This window comes from Typopeltis vanoorti, chromosome 10 (assembly GCF_054136105.1).
Source record: "Typopeltis vanoorti isolate ZY-2024b chromosome 10, IOZ_Tvanoo_1.0, whole genome shotgun sequence".
NCBI lineage: Eukaryota > Metazoa > Arthropoda > Arachnida > Uropygi > Thelyphonidae > Typopeltis > Typopeltis vanoorti.
In genome coordinates this window covers 50,160,590-50,177,825 of record NC_143558.1, presented here as the reverse complement: position 1 = coordinate 50,177,825, position 17,236 = coordinate 50,160,590, and the positions used below count along the sequence as shown (strand labels likewise).

At 35.9% G+C, this 17,236-nt stretch overlaps 1 protein-coding gene across 1 annotated transcript in view; it reads right to left on the bottom strand.

Annotated features, from left to right (window-relative positions):
- LOC150102409 (calpain-B-like) overlaps positions 1-17,236 on the bottom strand; it is a 913,019-nt gene that overhangs the window by 162,563 nt on the left and 733,220 nt on the right. The window contains exons 11-12 of the mRNA XM_090399770.1: positions 14,312-14,389; positions 421-596 (exon numbers count right to left, since the gene is read on the bottom strand). Coding sequence (XP_090255896.1) covers positions 421-596; positions 14,312-14,389 — 254 coding nt within the window. The remainder of the gene's footprint in view (positions 1-420; positions 597-14,311; positions 14,390-17,236) is intronic.

Genomic DNA, 17,236 nt, shown 5'->3' with positions numbered 1-17,236 from the left:
AATCTTCAGCACAGATCATCATTTCTCCTACCATGTTCCTTTTCCAGACTCTCTGTATTAGTCTAATACCAATAAATAACCAGACTCCTGATAACAAAGCATTCAAATGCAAGCTGTCCCTCTTATATAAATGCATTTCCCCCTCAAACTTACTTCACACATCCAAAACTTGTAAATTTCCTCTACACATCACATGCATTGAATTGTTTACCATCATATTCCTCCTTATTTCAGTACTATCATATATATTTTGGTAAGAGACTAATAATTTTCACTTTCACTCTTGCTTCTTCCAGCAATCAAGTTTATTTTATTTTTTACTTAAGTTATTTCATTTAAACTTTAAACTGTATACACAGTATTTAAACAACAATTATTCAAAACTGGAAAATCATTTTGAAACACTGTGTGCGTACATACCTAAAAAATTGCGGCATCCACCAGCTGTACAACCACGTACCCAAGAACCTTCAAACATGCTCATTTCCCATTTTTTGCTTGATCCAGCAGACAGTTCCTCATCATCCAGTGAATCGGGATTTAAATTACAAATTTCCAAGCGAGAGAAATTTTCCATGAAATCTTTAAATGATATCCTATAAAAACAGCACTCTCGTTATTAGTTTATTTGAATTATTAAAATATTAAAATATCTATGTCATGCAATATTTTATGTTCATAATGAGTTTGGAAAGTGATTAAATGCTTAATCACTTTCCAATTATTGAATTATCTTAAATATATAACTAAAAAAATTAGAATCCACCAGTTATTCGGCTGCTTTGTTCAGGTTACTTTGCAGCAATATATAAAATAAAGAATTTACTCACTCAACGTCCGAGAGTGTTCAAAGGTGGTGATGGTGTAGACTAGAATATGCAGAGAGGATTAAATAATACCGCATGATTTCAAAATTTGGTTGTCATGAGGAGGAAAAGTGAAGGGAAAAACTCATTATGCTGATTAGACATAAGTTTGATTGTCACATATTGGCCCCAGAATGAGCTGTTATTTTCCTTATGAATGTCAGTAGTATCAAGAATAAAGAAAAGTATATGGTATTGACTGATCAAAAACTTACTGGTATTAGTGAAACACAGTTAACTGAAGAAGATTACTGATGAAAAAAACCCACAGTTAAGTGAAGACGATGTACTGATTTTCACTGAACAAGGGAAAGGATGTTAATAACAGCAGAAAAAGATTTATGCGCACTAAGAATACAGATTCAAGAGGTTAACAACTGTTATGGTTTTGAGACCAAAGATATTGAGCAAAATGTCGTTATAGAATTATGAACATGTGTGCATGTGCATGCATGTGAGAAGGTAAAATAAATAAAATTTCCATCATTATAGATGATTTTAACTATGAGAATATATATACTGGAAAAAGAAGAAAATTACAACAAAAATGAATTCATTGAGTTGTGAAGAGTATTACCTTAGAAAGTGTAGGGACATGAGGGTCAAGAATGTCAGACTTATTAGTAATGCATATCACCTACATTCTCCCTTATACTTTGTGGATTATCACAGCAACCTATTATATATTTCATTCAGTTGGCTTCTATCTCACACCAGATCACTTCATATGAACTTCCTTCTGCATTCTTATCTTCCTGATGTATTTCTATTCTTTTTGGCTTCAATTCTGCATTATTAACAAAACCACTTCCCCCATCCTATTCTTTCTGTTTTCTCTGAAGATACTATATCCTCTGCATTCTGTTCCTATATCATCCTTGGTCAAGAAAAAAAAAATCTCACTAATGCCTAGAATTTTTGGCCAAGTTATTATTATTATTATTATTATTCAGGCAACCATGGAGTCAAAAGACTCATCGTGGGAGGTCCTTCCTAAGAAACACAAAGTCTATCAAGATTCATCGAGGGGAGGCCCCCCCCCTAAGAAACACAAAGTCTATCATACCACTCCTTGAACTCATCCACCATTCTCGCTCTCACCACTCCATCAGGCAATGCATTCCATGGTTCAACCACCCTCCATGCAAAGATGAGCTAGCCAATGCCAAAAAACTCTTCATCCTTATTCTGAATACTTCTAGCATTATTATACAGAAACTGTAATGCTCCCTTCATCCCCCCAACCTATGATCACAAATGAATCAGTGTGCAAATTGTGCAGGAGGAATGGTGCAGAGTTTGTGGATGTGTGGAGTGAGTTTTGCATACTGTAAAAGAAAGGTTGCTATGTGGAAGTTGTGTTGCTAATGTATCTAAAAAGGCAAGGCTACTATAAATCTCTATTTTTTTATTGATGGAAAGGATTCTTAAGTGTCAACTGTTGTGATGGAGGAGGAACGTGTTCTAACGTGTCTGGGTCATGAAGTCAAATTGAGAATACATCATCATCAGTATACCTTAGCCACAGAGCAAGTTTAAGGATGTTAGAGAAGAAACCCATTTCTTGGATACCATTTACAAAATCAGATGAGTCTATTAAGTTGCACCTTTCTTTATGTTGCTTGTATGTTTGTCATATATCAGTGATGTCACATGCCCATTTTCCAGTTGGATGTGCTGTTGTGTGGCTTATGCAACCCACACTACAATGCAATCAAACTTCACATTAATTTGACTGTATGATTGCATTTTTATTGATGTATGAAAGTTTTAAGAGAGCATTAGGCATCAGCACTCATTTTAATTGGTCCAATGCAATTAATTGTAGGATAACTCTGAATACTTTAATTTATCAATTAACTGTAACCAAATCTGCATAGAGTGGAGGAACAATGTTTGTTTTAAGATATCATATATTAGAAAACAATAATGAAGGAGATTTCTAATTTACTTGGTATATTTGAATTATTCAAAGGTGTAAATAAGTGAACCATCCTTAATAAGTCACGTGAGAATAGGAAATGTAAAGGAAAGAATAAGTATGAGTAGAAATACTTTCATTAATGGAAAACGAATTATTAATAATTAACATTTGTGATATGTGTGTCCTATAAGTTGCTGGGTAGAGTAAATAGCATGTGATCCTATAAAAGTCTAGACATGAATAAGTGAATTTAAGATGGTATAGTTGATACATGATGGTATATAAAAAGAAAAACTTACAAGGAGAGGGGAAAGAGATTTGTTTGCAAATTATAAGTAACTAACCAATAACCACTATATACATTTAGTAGTTCAGTTAAAAACTATAAGGAGAGGCTAATGCAATGAACTAATGATGTTGATCAGTGATCAGGTGATTCATTTATGCATGGCAGGAATAGATATGGTTTGATCAAGAAGCAAATCATCTCGTAAAATTTGTTGTGCATGTTATATATATTTCTCTGGTTTATGTATATTTCTTAATTTTCTAAGAATTTTCTTTTTTTATTTAGACTCAGTATACATTTTATGCAATAATAGGATACATAATTGCCAATCGTTATCAGAATTATCCACACTTTTGGGAATCCTGCATTCATTACTTTTTCTTTTTTTTTTTTTTTTTACCATCAGCATCTCTTCTGTCTTATCAATAATAGACATCTCACATATGCTAGTATTTTATTGTAGATCAACAACTTCTTATGAGCTAATAAGAAGCTTATAAATAAACATAAGTATTAGTTTAAACTCAGGAATAGATAAATTTTTACAATGTCTGTTGTTTCCAAAGGCTAGAATAAAAATTCCTTATACTGTTAAAAAAACTTTCCAACCTCAACAGATGCTATACTGCAAAAACAAGAAAAACAAGTGGCTTTGTTTATCACTAAATACAGTAAACAGACATTTAACATCTGTGTACTATATTTAGGAATAATTAGTGCAATTAGAGACAACTCGAGCAACTAACTTAATGGAAAAACACTCTGCTCCTGCAGACTATGCTGCATGCATGGAAACAGAATAGATTTATTGGAGTAGGTGCCCTCCCTCGACAAGTCTTTGGATTCCTTGAAGGTGTCACGTAATAATAATAATAATAATAATAATATTGTGTTTAATTATTTTAGGAATTATGCAAAACCAGGAAACAATTAGGAGAGTCTTTAAAAGGAATAAATGCAAAAATAGAATATCGGTGATATTGCTATTCCACGGATGCACTGTACACCTAGCACACCCTGAATTTGCCCCTGATATATATATTGTACCCCTGATGATGACGATGTGAGAGAGATGAAATACTGGAAGCATTAAATCATTTTTTTAGTTCCATCTTCATTCCATTAAATTCTTACCCAAAATCCAAGCCTAAACACCCAATAACCTCTTTGTCTCTACATGTCAGCGTGTGCGTGTGTGTTCTTCAACATCCAAAATGATCACCTAATATATCCAATTTTGCATATGGGAGTGATTGTGGAGGGAATTGAACTCCAATTGCCTCTACTATCACTCCCAGATCTAGCTCATCAATATCTTGAAGTCCAATCCCATTAATGTGATATACAGCACATAATCTTTTCATCCCAAAGTACATGACTTGCTCTCTTATATTAAACTGACCATTGCTTCTCAAACTATTCTGGCTGCAGTTCCACTTTGACAAAGCATCTAACTCTGCAATACACTAGTTCCCCATATCCAACACTTTACCAGCAGATCATATTTTACTACCAGACATAAGTCTTTATATGTTTCCCCTAAATGTTTTATTATTTTCCAGTAGAAAATGAAGTCATAAGAAAATTATGATGAAAATGGGATATATTATGAAATTACACTAGAATTACAAAAATGAATTAGTGGTAAAGGTGGTATAAGTTCTCATCACTTGCCTTAGTATCTCCCATAATGCAAAGCACATCTCCTTACGGAACCAGTCGTAGTGGCCCTTCCCTTAATCCATAGCATTATACATGTTCGCAAGATGTACTTTGATTATGGGAGATACTAAGGCAAGTGATGAGAACTTATACCACCTTTACCAATAATTCTCTTTTGTCCTGAAGATACTTCAGTGGCAAACTTTGTTTGCTTACACTTGGATAAAGGATTAAACTAAATATGTAATTTATAGCATATTGTTAGTTTTGCTATTAGTCTAATAGCTACCATTATTCTCCTGCCTCATTCAGTCCTAAAAAATATTGATTAACTCCTATTACCCAAACTATAGTCACCTAAAGAAGGCCATTCCTGGAACCTTCAACAGTGACTGTTTTCTGGACTTGACTTGCTCAGAAAATAGCAACCTTTTCGAATAGCCGTTTACTAAAAACAACTCTCTCTCTCTCTCTCTCTCTTGTGGTATCAAATGCATTCCAAACATCTATTCTCAACTCTCTTCTTATACATTCTCACCATGATATCATCATTTGTTCAAAACTCTTTTCTTCAACTATTCACTATTATTATTATTATTTCACCCTCCATAGAGCTGACAGACTCGTTGTGGGAGGTTCATTCAACTGACAATATATTTATCATACCGAATTTTAACATCTTTACTACTCCTTGCATTAACAGCACATACTGGTAATGTGTTCCATTCCCTGACAATACTCCATGTAAAAGATCTACTCCTCACACCCCTCCTTCACCACACTCTTACATAACTTCCAGGGATGGCTCTGGTTTTTCTACCCTAGTCTTCTACTCTGGATTAATCCAATAAAATCCTCTCACTAACATAAATGTTCCTATCATATCACCTCTTTTCCACCTATCCACCAAACTCTGCAATTCACATTCCTCCATAGTCAGTATTACAAAGTCCTGATGTTGTCTTAGTCGCTCGTCTCTGGACCCTCTATTGTCCACACTTGGACAATAGTCCAAGTGTGGACAATAGAGGTGGTCTGACCAGTGTCTTATACAGTAGCAGAACAACTTCTTTATGCGTACATGTTAGAGTACTTCTTATCATAGTAGCACTATGATGTGCAGCCTTTGCAACACGCCCTCTAAACTTCAGTCCACTGTCAACCATCACTCTCAAATCTCATCCACTTCCTGCAGTACATAACCATCAGTATAGTACAGAGCATTATATTTCTGCACATTAAAATGCAACCTTGCACTTATTAATATTAAAACTACAACCTCACTCCTCTGCTCAAGACAAAAGTCTATTCAAATCTTCCCAAAGGGAATTAACATCAGCAGCACTACTTATAATTCACCCCAACCTTGCATCATCAGCAAACAAATGAAGATCCCCAGTCATCTGGTAACATCTGGATATCCACATGATACAAGGGATGTCCAGAAAGTAAGTTTCATTTTTAAATATTTTCACTGCAGCACTGCGATTGCAATGGTGCACATGCATGCTGACTTATAATTCACCCCAACCTTGCATCATCAGCAAACAAATGAAGATCCCCAGTCATCTGGTAACATCTGGATATCCACATGATACAAGGGATGTCCAGAAAGTAAGTTTCATTTTTAAATATTTTCACTGCAGCACTGCGATTGCAATGGTGCACATGCATGCTGAGTGTGCTGATTCATTAGCAAGGCATTGCTGCCATTTTCAGAAATTCTCACAGTGTGTACGCTTCTTGGTGTGTGTTTATAATATCTAAGAAAATCGAATCGCCCACCGCATGAGAAATTAGGTCAGTTATCTGTTTCTTGAATGCAAAACAGTTAAGAAACTGCATTGTGCGATCCAGAATAAACGATGTGGCATGCTTACCAGGGGCATTGTTTTGATTCCTGATAATGCCCACCCACACACATGGCTGACGTAACACATCAATTTCTCACCACCTTTGGCTGGGAACAATTCCATCATTCCCCATATAGTCCTGACCTTGTGCCAAGTGACTTTCACCAAGGACAGATTTCAAACATCTGAAATCTTTCCTTGGTGGCCACCGGTTTCAAGATGACAACAATGAGGTCAAAGAAGCAGTCAATACATGGTTTGCATCAATGGCGGCAACCTTCTATGACAAAGGTACACAACTCTTGGTACGTGTCCCATTACGATAAGTGCCTGAACAATGGCAGAAATTATGTAGAAAAAGTAGTGAAAGATGTGTACTTTAATTTCCAATAAATTTTTTTTTTGTAAGTATATCTTGGTTTCTCTGACAGCCCATCAGAGCTTACTTTCTGGACGTCCCTCATATATATCATTTACAAACAAGTTAAAAAGCAGGGTCCCCAAAACAGAACCCTTGGGCATGCCACTGGTTATTCTCCCTTTTTGAGACACTGCTCCATCATACTTGCTGGTGGTAATTCTTGTAGAAAGGCTTATACGCTGGTTAAACATGATTATTAAATACTTAAGGAATTGGTAGCGTATACTAGGATATAAATTAAATCAAACTTTAATATATACTTTCCAATATTTCGGCAACGTCACGTTGCCATCTTCATGGGAACTTAAGATAAAGACGTGCACGCAAGTACTCACAACAGCAAATGAGAAACGAAGTGAGGAAGCTACCGTTTTGTAAAGTCCTGATGGTGCCCCCTAGCAGTGTTCTTGGCCTTTGGGCTGAAGTTCTCCTGATGTATGTTTCCCAAATTTGAGGCAGTCTCGTGCATCTAAATTTGTTGAGGTTTGGCATGTTCCTAAGGGCTGAAGCTAATTCCATCAACAGTCTTTCATATTTGAATTTGATGCGGTGTATTACTGTGGCTTTCTTCCACCTAATTCTGTGGCGAGTATCCAGAGCATGGTCTGCAATCCCAGAGTGGTGAAATCAGATGTAGTCCTTGTGTTCTGAAATTCTGATATTTTCTGTCCTGCCTGTTTGGCTAAAATAGGACAATTTACAGCTGCAAGGGACCTGGTATACACCAGGTAGGTCTAGGGGAAGTGGTTGGTCTTTAGTGGAGCGGATAAGAGATGCCAATTTTTTATATGGTCTGTAACAAGAGGTCAAGTCATGTTTTTTTAGTATTTTATTGATTTTTTCCAAGGTGCCTCGGATATAGGGAATGGCGATGGATTTAGAGTAATCTTTTTTGTGAAGAGGGAACAGGAGTTGTGGATGACTGGTTTTAGTATTTTATTTTTATTTTTTATTTTTTTGGGGGGGGGAATAGCCATTGGCTGAGAAAGTGTTAAGGATGTGATTTAGTTCAGTGGTTAGGGTTTTTGTCATTTGAACAGATTAGTTTAGCTCTGTTGAATAGTGTCTTAATAATTCCATATCATTCTAAGGAGGGGGGGGGGATTGTTGGTGAATGTATCTGCCTGTATGGGTGGGTTTTCTATAAACTGAGAAAACCAAGGTTCCATCAGGCTGGTGGGTGACTAGTGTATCTAGGAAGGGGAGGCTATTGTTTTCCTCTTTTTCCAGGGTGAACTTGATTCTAAGGTGTTGGTTGTTTAAGTGTGTTAAGAAGGAGAGGAGTGTATTCAAGCCTTGTGGCTAAATCACGAACACATCATCAATATGGCAAAGCCATATGTAGGTTTTTGTGGGGCAGAGTTTAAGGCTTTCTCTTCAAAAGTCTCCATAAAGAAGTTAGCCAAGGGTGGGGAGAGTGGAGAACCCATGGCTATCCCCTCTATCTGCTTGTAGAATTTTTCTTGCCAAATGAAATAGCCTGAGTTCATTGTGAACTGAAATAGGGCTGAGATATCAGGAGGAAATTTAGCTTGTATTAGCTTTAATGTTTCTTTGAGGGGACATTTGTGAATAAGGAGGAGATATCAAAACTGACCATTATGTCAGTATGTTGGAGTGTAAGGTTTTCTACACTGGCTTTGAAGTGGGCTGAGTTTTTTATGCGTGTTGCCAGTATAGTGTGTGTGAGCCATTTGGCTAAATATTTAGCTAGATTGTACATAGGGGGAATCAATGCCATCCACAAAGGGATGTAATGGCACAATTTCTTTATGTATTTTAGGAAGCTCATATATATACGGAGGGGGTCTAGAGTTATATGGTTTTAGTTTGTTAGTAATCTCCACAGGCCAAGTAGTGATGATCTTAAGGAGCCTATGGAGTTTGTAAGTTGGTGGGATTGTTTTCAATGGGGAGGTAAGATCTAATAGCAAAGCATTAAGCTTACCTGTGTAGTCAGTATGCTTGAGCACAGTGGCCTTCTCCTTATCCGCTTTGGTGATAACTATTTCTTTGTTTTTCTTCATTTCCTGTAGAGACTTGTATTCGCTATTGGATATATTGGTTTTTGGTGGGCTTGCTTTTGTGAGAACACAGGCTACATCCAATCAAATATCGTTGGCGATGTGGTTTGGAAGGTGGCGAATCCTATGTTCAATCTGAATCATTAATTCCTCGGCAGGGTATATTTTCCTAGGCGCAATGGCGAAGTTATGACCAAGTGACAGAGCGTTGAGTGCTTCATGCTTCAAAATAACTGAAGAAAGGTTAACTACAGTGTTGGTTGGTAGTTTTGATTTGACATAGTGTTCTTTTTTAATTTATCAAACTTACTGATATGTCGACTCTGTATTTTTTTTCCATTCGAATTCTTTATCTGCCGCAGTGCACGAAACCTCATGTAGAAATGACCAAAGGTCATGATTTAAGCATATTAAGTAGCTCTTCCTTTAGCTCTAAAATGATTTTGTTTGCGTCAGCTAGGGAACTGCGTGAGGCATTAGCTTGTTCCCATAGCAAAGCATAGCTCACGCGGTGACAGATTTGGAGAGCTTTCTGTGAAAAGAAACGGTGCTTCAATTTAAAGCCACAGTAATACCTATATAATACTAATAATTAAAGCCACAGTAATACACCACAGCAAGTTCAAATATGAAAGATTCATGGAATCAGCCTCAGCCCTTAGGAACATGCCAAACCTCAACAAATTTGGATGCATGAGACTGCCCCAAATTTGGGAAACATACATCAGGAGAACTTCAGCCCAAAGGCCAAGAACACCTAATATAGCCTACTGGGGGGGGGGGGGGGGGGTGTACCATGAAGACTTTAGGAAAACAGTAGCTTCCTCGCTTCGTTTCTCATTTGCTGTTGTGAGTACTTGCGTGCACGTGTCTTTATCTTAAGTTCCCATGAAGATGGCAAACTTAAGATAAAGACATGTGCACGCTGACGTTGCTGAAATATTGGAAAGTATATATTAAAGTTTGATTTAATTTATATTCTAGTATACGCTGCCAATTCCTTAAGTATTTAATAATCATGTTAACCCAGCGGATAAGCCTTTCTACTAGAATTACTATCATCCACGGAGATTACATCAAACGCAAGGCTCGCCAATATGGCAAAATGAAGCTGAAGTTATCAAGACAACTGAATCGTCTGACCTTCCTAAAATGCTACCCAGATAATCAGGTAATCCCAAATTGTGAGAAATTTAAGCACCGTTTCTTTTCACAGAGAGCTCTCCGAATCTATAACCGCACGAGCTATGTTTTGCTACAGGAACAAATTAACGCCACACACAGTTCCCAAGCTGACGCAAACAAAGTTATTTTAGTGCTAAAGTAGAAGCTTTCTAATACACTAAATCATGAACTTTGGTCAATTCTACATGATGTCTCGTGCACTGCAGCAGATAAAGAATTCGAAAAAATATGGAGTCAACATATCAACAAGTTTGATAAATTAGAAAAGAACTTGACGTCCAAACCAAGACTACCAACCTACACTGTAGTTAACCTTTCTTCAGTTATTTTGAAGCCGGCAGCACTCAAGACTCTCTGTCACTTGGTCACAACTTCGCCATTGCTACTAGGAAAATACCAGCTGAGGAATTAATGATTCAGATTGAACGTGGGATTTGCCACCTTCCAAACCATATCACCAACGATATTGGATTGGATGTAGCCTGTGTTCTCATAAAAGCAAGACCGCTAAAAACCAACATATCCAATAGCGAATAAGTCTCTACAGGAAATGAAGAAAAACAAAGAAATAATTATCACCAAAGCGGATAAGGGGAACACCACTGTGGTACTCAATCATACTGACTACACAGGTAATCTTAATGCTTTGCTATTAGATCGGGTTACTTACCTCCCCAATGAAAACAATCCCACCAACTCACAAATTAGAAAACTCCATAGGCTCCTTAAGAACGTCACTTCTTGGCCTATGGAGATTAATAACAAACTAAAACCATATAACTCTAGACCCCCCCCCCCCCGTATAAATGGGCTCCCAAAAATACATAAAGAAAATGTGCCATTACATCCCATAGTGGATGGCATTGATTCCCCCACATACAAACTAGCTAAATATTTAGCCAAATGGCTCACACACTATACTGGCAACACACCATCACACATAAAAAACTCAGCTTACTTCAAAGCCAGTGTAGAAAATCTTACACTTCTACATACTAACATAATGGTCAGTTTTGGCATCTCCTCCTTATTCACAAATGTCCCCCTCAAAGAAACCTTAGAGCTAATGCAAGCTAAATTTCCTCCCGATATCTCAGCTCTATTTCAGTTCACAATGAACTCAGGCTATTTCGTTTGGCAAGAAAAATTCTACAAACAGATAGAGGGGACAGCCATGGGTTCACCACTTTCCCCACCCTTGGCCAACTTCTTTATGGAGACTTTTGAAGAGAAAGCCTTAAACTCTGTCCCACAAAAACCTACCATATGACTTCACTATGTTGATGATGTGTTCACTATTTGGCCACATGGCTCGGATACACTCCTCTCCTTCTTAACACACTTAAACAACCAACACCCCAGAATATCAAGTTCACTCTGGAAAAAGAGGAAAACAATAGCCTCCCCTTCCTAGACATACTAGTCACCCGCCAACCTGATGGAACGTTAGTTTTCTCAGTTTATAGAAAACCACCCATACAGGCAGATACATTCACCACAATCCCCCCCCCCCCTCACAACGATATGAGTTATTAAGACACTATTCAACAGGGCTAAACTAATCTGTTTAGCCCTGTTGAATAGTGTAAAATGACAAAGCCCTAACTACTGAATTAAATCACATCTTTAACACTTTCTCAGCCAATGGCTACCCCCCCTCCCTAAAAAAATCCAAAAAATCTCCAAAATACTAAAATCAGTAATCCACAACCCCCTCCTTCACAAAAAAAGATTACTCAAATTCATCACCATTCCTTACATCTGAGGTACCTCGGAAAAAATCAACAATATCCTAAAAAAACATGACTTGACCTCTTGTTACAGACCATATAGAAAATTGGCATCCCTTATTTGCTCCACTAAAGACCAACCACTTCCCCTAGACCTACCTGGTGTATACCATATCCCTTGCAGCTGTAAATTGTCCTATTTTTGGCCAAATAGGCAGGACAGCAAATATCAGAATCTCAGAACACAAGTACTACATCCGATTTCACGAGTACAGCCTCTCTGTGCTTGCAGACCATGCTCTGGATACTCGCCACAGAATAAGGTGGAAGAAAGCCATAGTAATACACCGCAGCAAGTTCAAATATGAAAGACTATTCATGGAATCAGCCTCAGCCCTTAGGAGAACTTCAGCCCAAAGGCCAAGAACACCTAATATAGCCCGCTAGGGGACACCATCAAAATTTTAGGAAAACAGTAGCTTCCTCGCTTCGTTTCTCATTTGCTGTTGTGTAGTACTTGCGTGTATGTGTCTTTATCTTAAGTTCCCATGAAGATGGCAACGTGACATTGGCAAAATATTGGAAAGTATATATTAAAGTTTAATTTAATTTATATTCTAGTATACGCTGCCAATTCCTTAAGTATTGAATAATCACACTTGCTGGTATCATTCGGAGAGCCAATGTCTGATCCATTTAACCAATATACTACCTATTCCCATCCTCTGCACTTGAACACTAACTTTTTTTATAACATATATTACAGCAACTTATAGTATATATTATACTAAGGCAATACATATTTGTTATTCCACCCCCCCCCCTGAACATACTTTTCTGATGCACATTCTCTAGCACTACTTTCATATAGTTCTAAAAAGCTTTTTCCTGCTTGGTTACGATGCATATTACACTTGGCAAGAAATTATATTCTTGTTTTAATCCTATATATAAGTATAAGCATAAGCATAAAGTAACTTCATGATCAGTCTACTTTTCTATATAAGATATCGACTTCACTGAAATTATTCTTTTCTCTTTATTTGTAAGGTTACTTCGTGTTTATGCTTGGGTACAGGATTAAAATAAGATATATAATTTTGTCAAGTATAAACATATAATACCTTTAAATGTTTTATTATCTGAATTATTCATTACTATCCAGTCCAATTTTACTATCATCTCAGCTATCATTCCACTTCAGTGTCAAAGTCACACAAATATTCTTTTACTTCTGTCTTGCAAATCTTGAATCAAATCACAGAATCTACATATATCATATTTCATTCTCTAGGTTTGCAAACTCTTGTATCTTCCACTTGTTCTCTTGCTCTTCCACCAACAGTTCATTTTTTTGCTCCTCCATTCTCTTTTCCTTCTCATGATCCCCTTTCTCTTCTTTACTTTCATCTTCTTCTTCACACTCCCTGGTTGTGCTTTGCTTCCTTTCTCACTCCCTTCATTTCTCTTTCCTACTCTCATTCCCATATTTAAATTCATTTGTTGTCACATTTATCTCTGCTGCATTATCACTTTTGATAACACTATCTATTGTGAAATTTCTACTCATCTTTTCATTGTCCTCTCCTTAAATTATGCTACTTGAGTCACTCAGCTGTTATGCATTTATTTCACTTTCTCACCCAAATTGCTGAACTCTAACTCATGTTCTTACTTTTCCTCCACCCAGAAAGTATAACACTTACATTTCCCCAGTATCCCCATCTCCAACATTTCAGATAGACATAAAGCATTCTCACATCTCACTTAACCCACATTTTTAATAACTAGGAAGCATTAATGCTGTGAGCAGAGTAATAAATTTTCAACTGTGTTCTCTAAAATGCAGTCTTGGAATAGTTGGGGAGTATGGGCAATTCATAAGATGAAAAAACATGTTTAAGTTTTTGAACTGTTACAGTTCGAAAACTTAACCCTCAAAGAAAAGCAATCAATCATGCAATTTCCTGAAACACAACACTCATAAAAACAACAATTAATTGAACACAAAAAACTACTTATTTCATAAAAATAAAATAATATATATATGTTTCTGGTATTGATATAATTAATATATGATATGATGAATATATATATATATTTCTGGAGGCTCACTAACCTGTAACCAAATACTACTTAACATATGCAATATAATACAAGTTTCAGCTATATGATGACTGCTTATTCTCTATATGACAGAGAACAAAGAATACAATACAGCACAGCACAGTATATTAAAGTAGTATAATGTAAAATATACTGAATTACAGTCTATTACAACATCAGACTGAAAATTCAAAAATACTGCCAATTGTATATACACCCAAATTTGAAGTATTTATTCAGTTATTTCTTACCAAAATTCTCCATCATCTGCAAAAGTCAAGCCAAGTTCATGCTTTTCATCCTCACTTATAAGTGTCCATTCTCGAGATCTATAACATAAGATAATATTTCAATAGAGCAATTTTATGCAACAACAAAAGATATAAAAATTGATAAGTGCATAGAAATATTGGGTTAGGCTGTTTAGAATTAACAGCAAGGAAACTAATATCGCAAGTATGTGTATTATATCTGGATATATGCATTTAGTGACTGACTGTTTTGCAGTCAGTCACTAAATGCAAAGAAGCAAAGCCATATTTCCAGGAGGAGGAAAAACTATATCTGTGAGTTTTACATTCTAGAAATGAGCTAACTTGAAATTGTTCAAAAGAGCTAGAAAGTGTTCCTCACATTCCTTGATGGAATAACACCATCCAGTCAATTTGTGTGTGTGTGTGTGTGAGAGAGAGAGAGAGAGAGAGAGAGAGAGGAGGACATACACACACACACCTAATTATTACTTATGATAACCTGTCATATGATGAATATAACAGGCAATAAGAAGTAGAGAAACCAGTGCATGTGCAATTCAAAAACAATAAATACTGAGTATGTATCACTGTTGTTTTTTTTTTTTGGTTTAGTTGTGGCAACAACATCAACTCACATATTACCAAATTCATATTTTATTCTATATGCTTCTGCAGCACAGTATATTAAAGTAGTGAAAACAACATTTGCATCTACTGTGATAGGCCACCCAAAGAAAGACCATTCTAAGTTTGATTCTAGTTGCCAACCAAAGGAATGTTTTCTAAGCCTTACTTCAACTGAGTCTGATCTTGAGTTGCAGGATAATATACACACACACACATATATATATATATATATATATATATCGTCCATGCGGTTAGCCGAGTGGCTATGCGCTTTGCAACCATATGCCTAGGAAAGGGGTGTCCTGCGTTTGATTCCTGTTGCCAATGTGAGGAGCTTAGGATCTTTCTCAGACATAGCTAAGTTAGCCAGTCTTGGGCATGGACTGCAGGGTTTTTTCTCCCCAGTTTATCTGGGGTTTTTCCTCCCACAAGCAGGCAAATCAGCCCCATAAACAACACCTCTACAGACATAGGACACCTCCAGGAATAAGGAGCAACCAACCTATTTCATAGGATTACAGTTCCGAATGCCTACACAGTAAAAAGTATAGGCCTACGCATGAGTATAAATTAGGATAGGATAGGATAGGATAGGATATACATCATCACCATCATCATAACGCTAATCACAGGTACAGACTATATTGGTCTGTTCCGGTCTCGTTATCCATCCATAATCCTTTTTTAAGGTCTACCCTGCCTTCTCTTTCCAACTAGTTTATATTTCAGTATCTGTTTAGGATATCGGTTGTTAGCCATTCGGTTTACATGTTCAATCCATGTTTGTTTATAATTGTTTAGTTTTTCTTGTATTGATTTTGGTTTTGGTTCTTTTAAAATGTCTTCATTCCTTTTTTAGTCTAATAATGTGTATTTTGCAGTTCTTCTCATAAATCTCATTTCATTTGTTTTTATTCTTCATTTATTTTGTTTGGGTTATTTTGTCTGCCCAATTTCACTGCCATATAATAATAATAATGTGGGCACTGCTAAAGTATTATATATTTTCAAGCATGTTTCTTTTTGTACTATATTTGGATTAAGTGTTCTATTTATCAGGCCTATAATCTGTAAAAATGTTTTAGTTTTTAATTTTATGACTTTTTCTCCTTCGTATGATATTTCATATCCAAGATAACTGAAAGTATTTATCTGTTCTATCATTTTATTATTAATTATTTATTATTATTATTTTTATTATTATTATTAAGAGACACCTCCAGGAAGTCAGAGACTCATACTACACACATACACACCAGCTATTGTACTTATTCTTGAATTCATTCACATTGCTTGCACTCACAACATTCAATAGCAATCCATTGTAATCATGCACCACTCTCTGAGAGAAAAATCTAGCCATCACCACCCGCTTCTTGGCGGCATTCATTCTCAGCTTCCAAGGATGTCCTCTCGTCCTTTCCCCACCCTCCATAAATTGAAAAATTCCATCAGTTGAAATCCTGTATGACACTTTCAGAAGTTTGTAAGTCTCAATCATATCAACCCTCTTTCTCCTGTTTGCTAGTGTCTGCAGTCTACAAATTCTCAATCTGTCTTCATAATCAGTATTCCACAATCCTGATATCATTTTTAACACTCTCCTTTGTACTCTCTCAAATAACTGAATAACTATTTTACTTCTAACTGGAGTTTGTCCCAAAAATGCCATTGTTTTAGTTTTATCTATGGAAATTTTCATTCCCAAACTTTTCTATAAAATGTTTAAATTAGTTATATAATTTAAATGTTCTATATAATGTTTTAAATTATATATTGCTCTTTATAAATTGTATTTCTTATCTGATATTATTACCTGATCATCTGTAAATAGTAGCATATTATTTTGTTATTCCAGGAAATTTCTATACTTGGATTGTTTAAGGTGTTCCATTGTATTAATATTTGATTAATGTAAATATTGAAAAGTGTTGGAGACAGAGGGCATCCCTGTCTTACTCCTTGGTTTATAGATTGTTTTTCAGACTTTTTTTCATTTATTTTTATTTCATTATCTTTGTATATATTCAAAATTGCATGTAGTAAAATATTAGGTATATTTATTTTTTGTAATATATTAAACAGTATATATATCTTTTTACTTTGTCAAAAGCTTTTTCATAATCTATAAACAAAAGATGAGTTTCTAAATTAAATTCTCTTATTTTTCTATAAGTAGTTTTAAACAGAAAGCTGCATCCATTGTAGGGCATCCTTTTCTAAATCCATTTTGACATTCTAATAATATTTTTTGTAGCATGCTTTGTTTTATCCCCTTTTTTAAATATAGGTGTT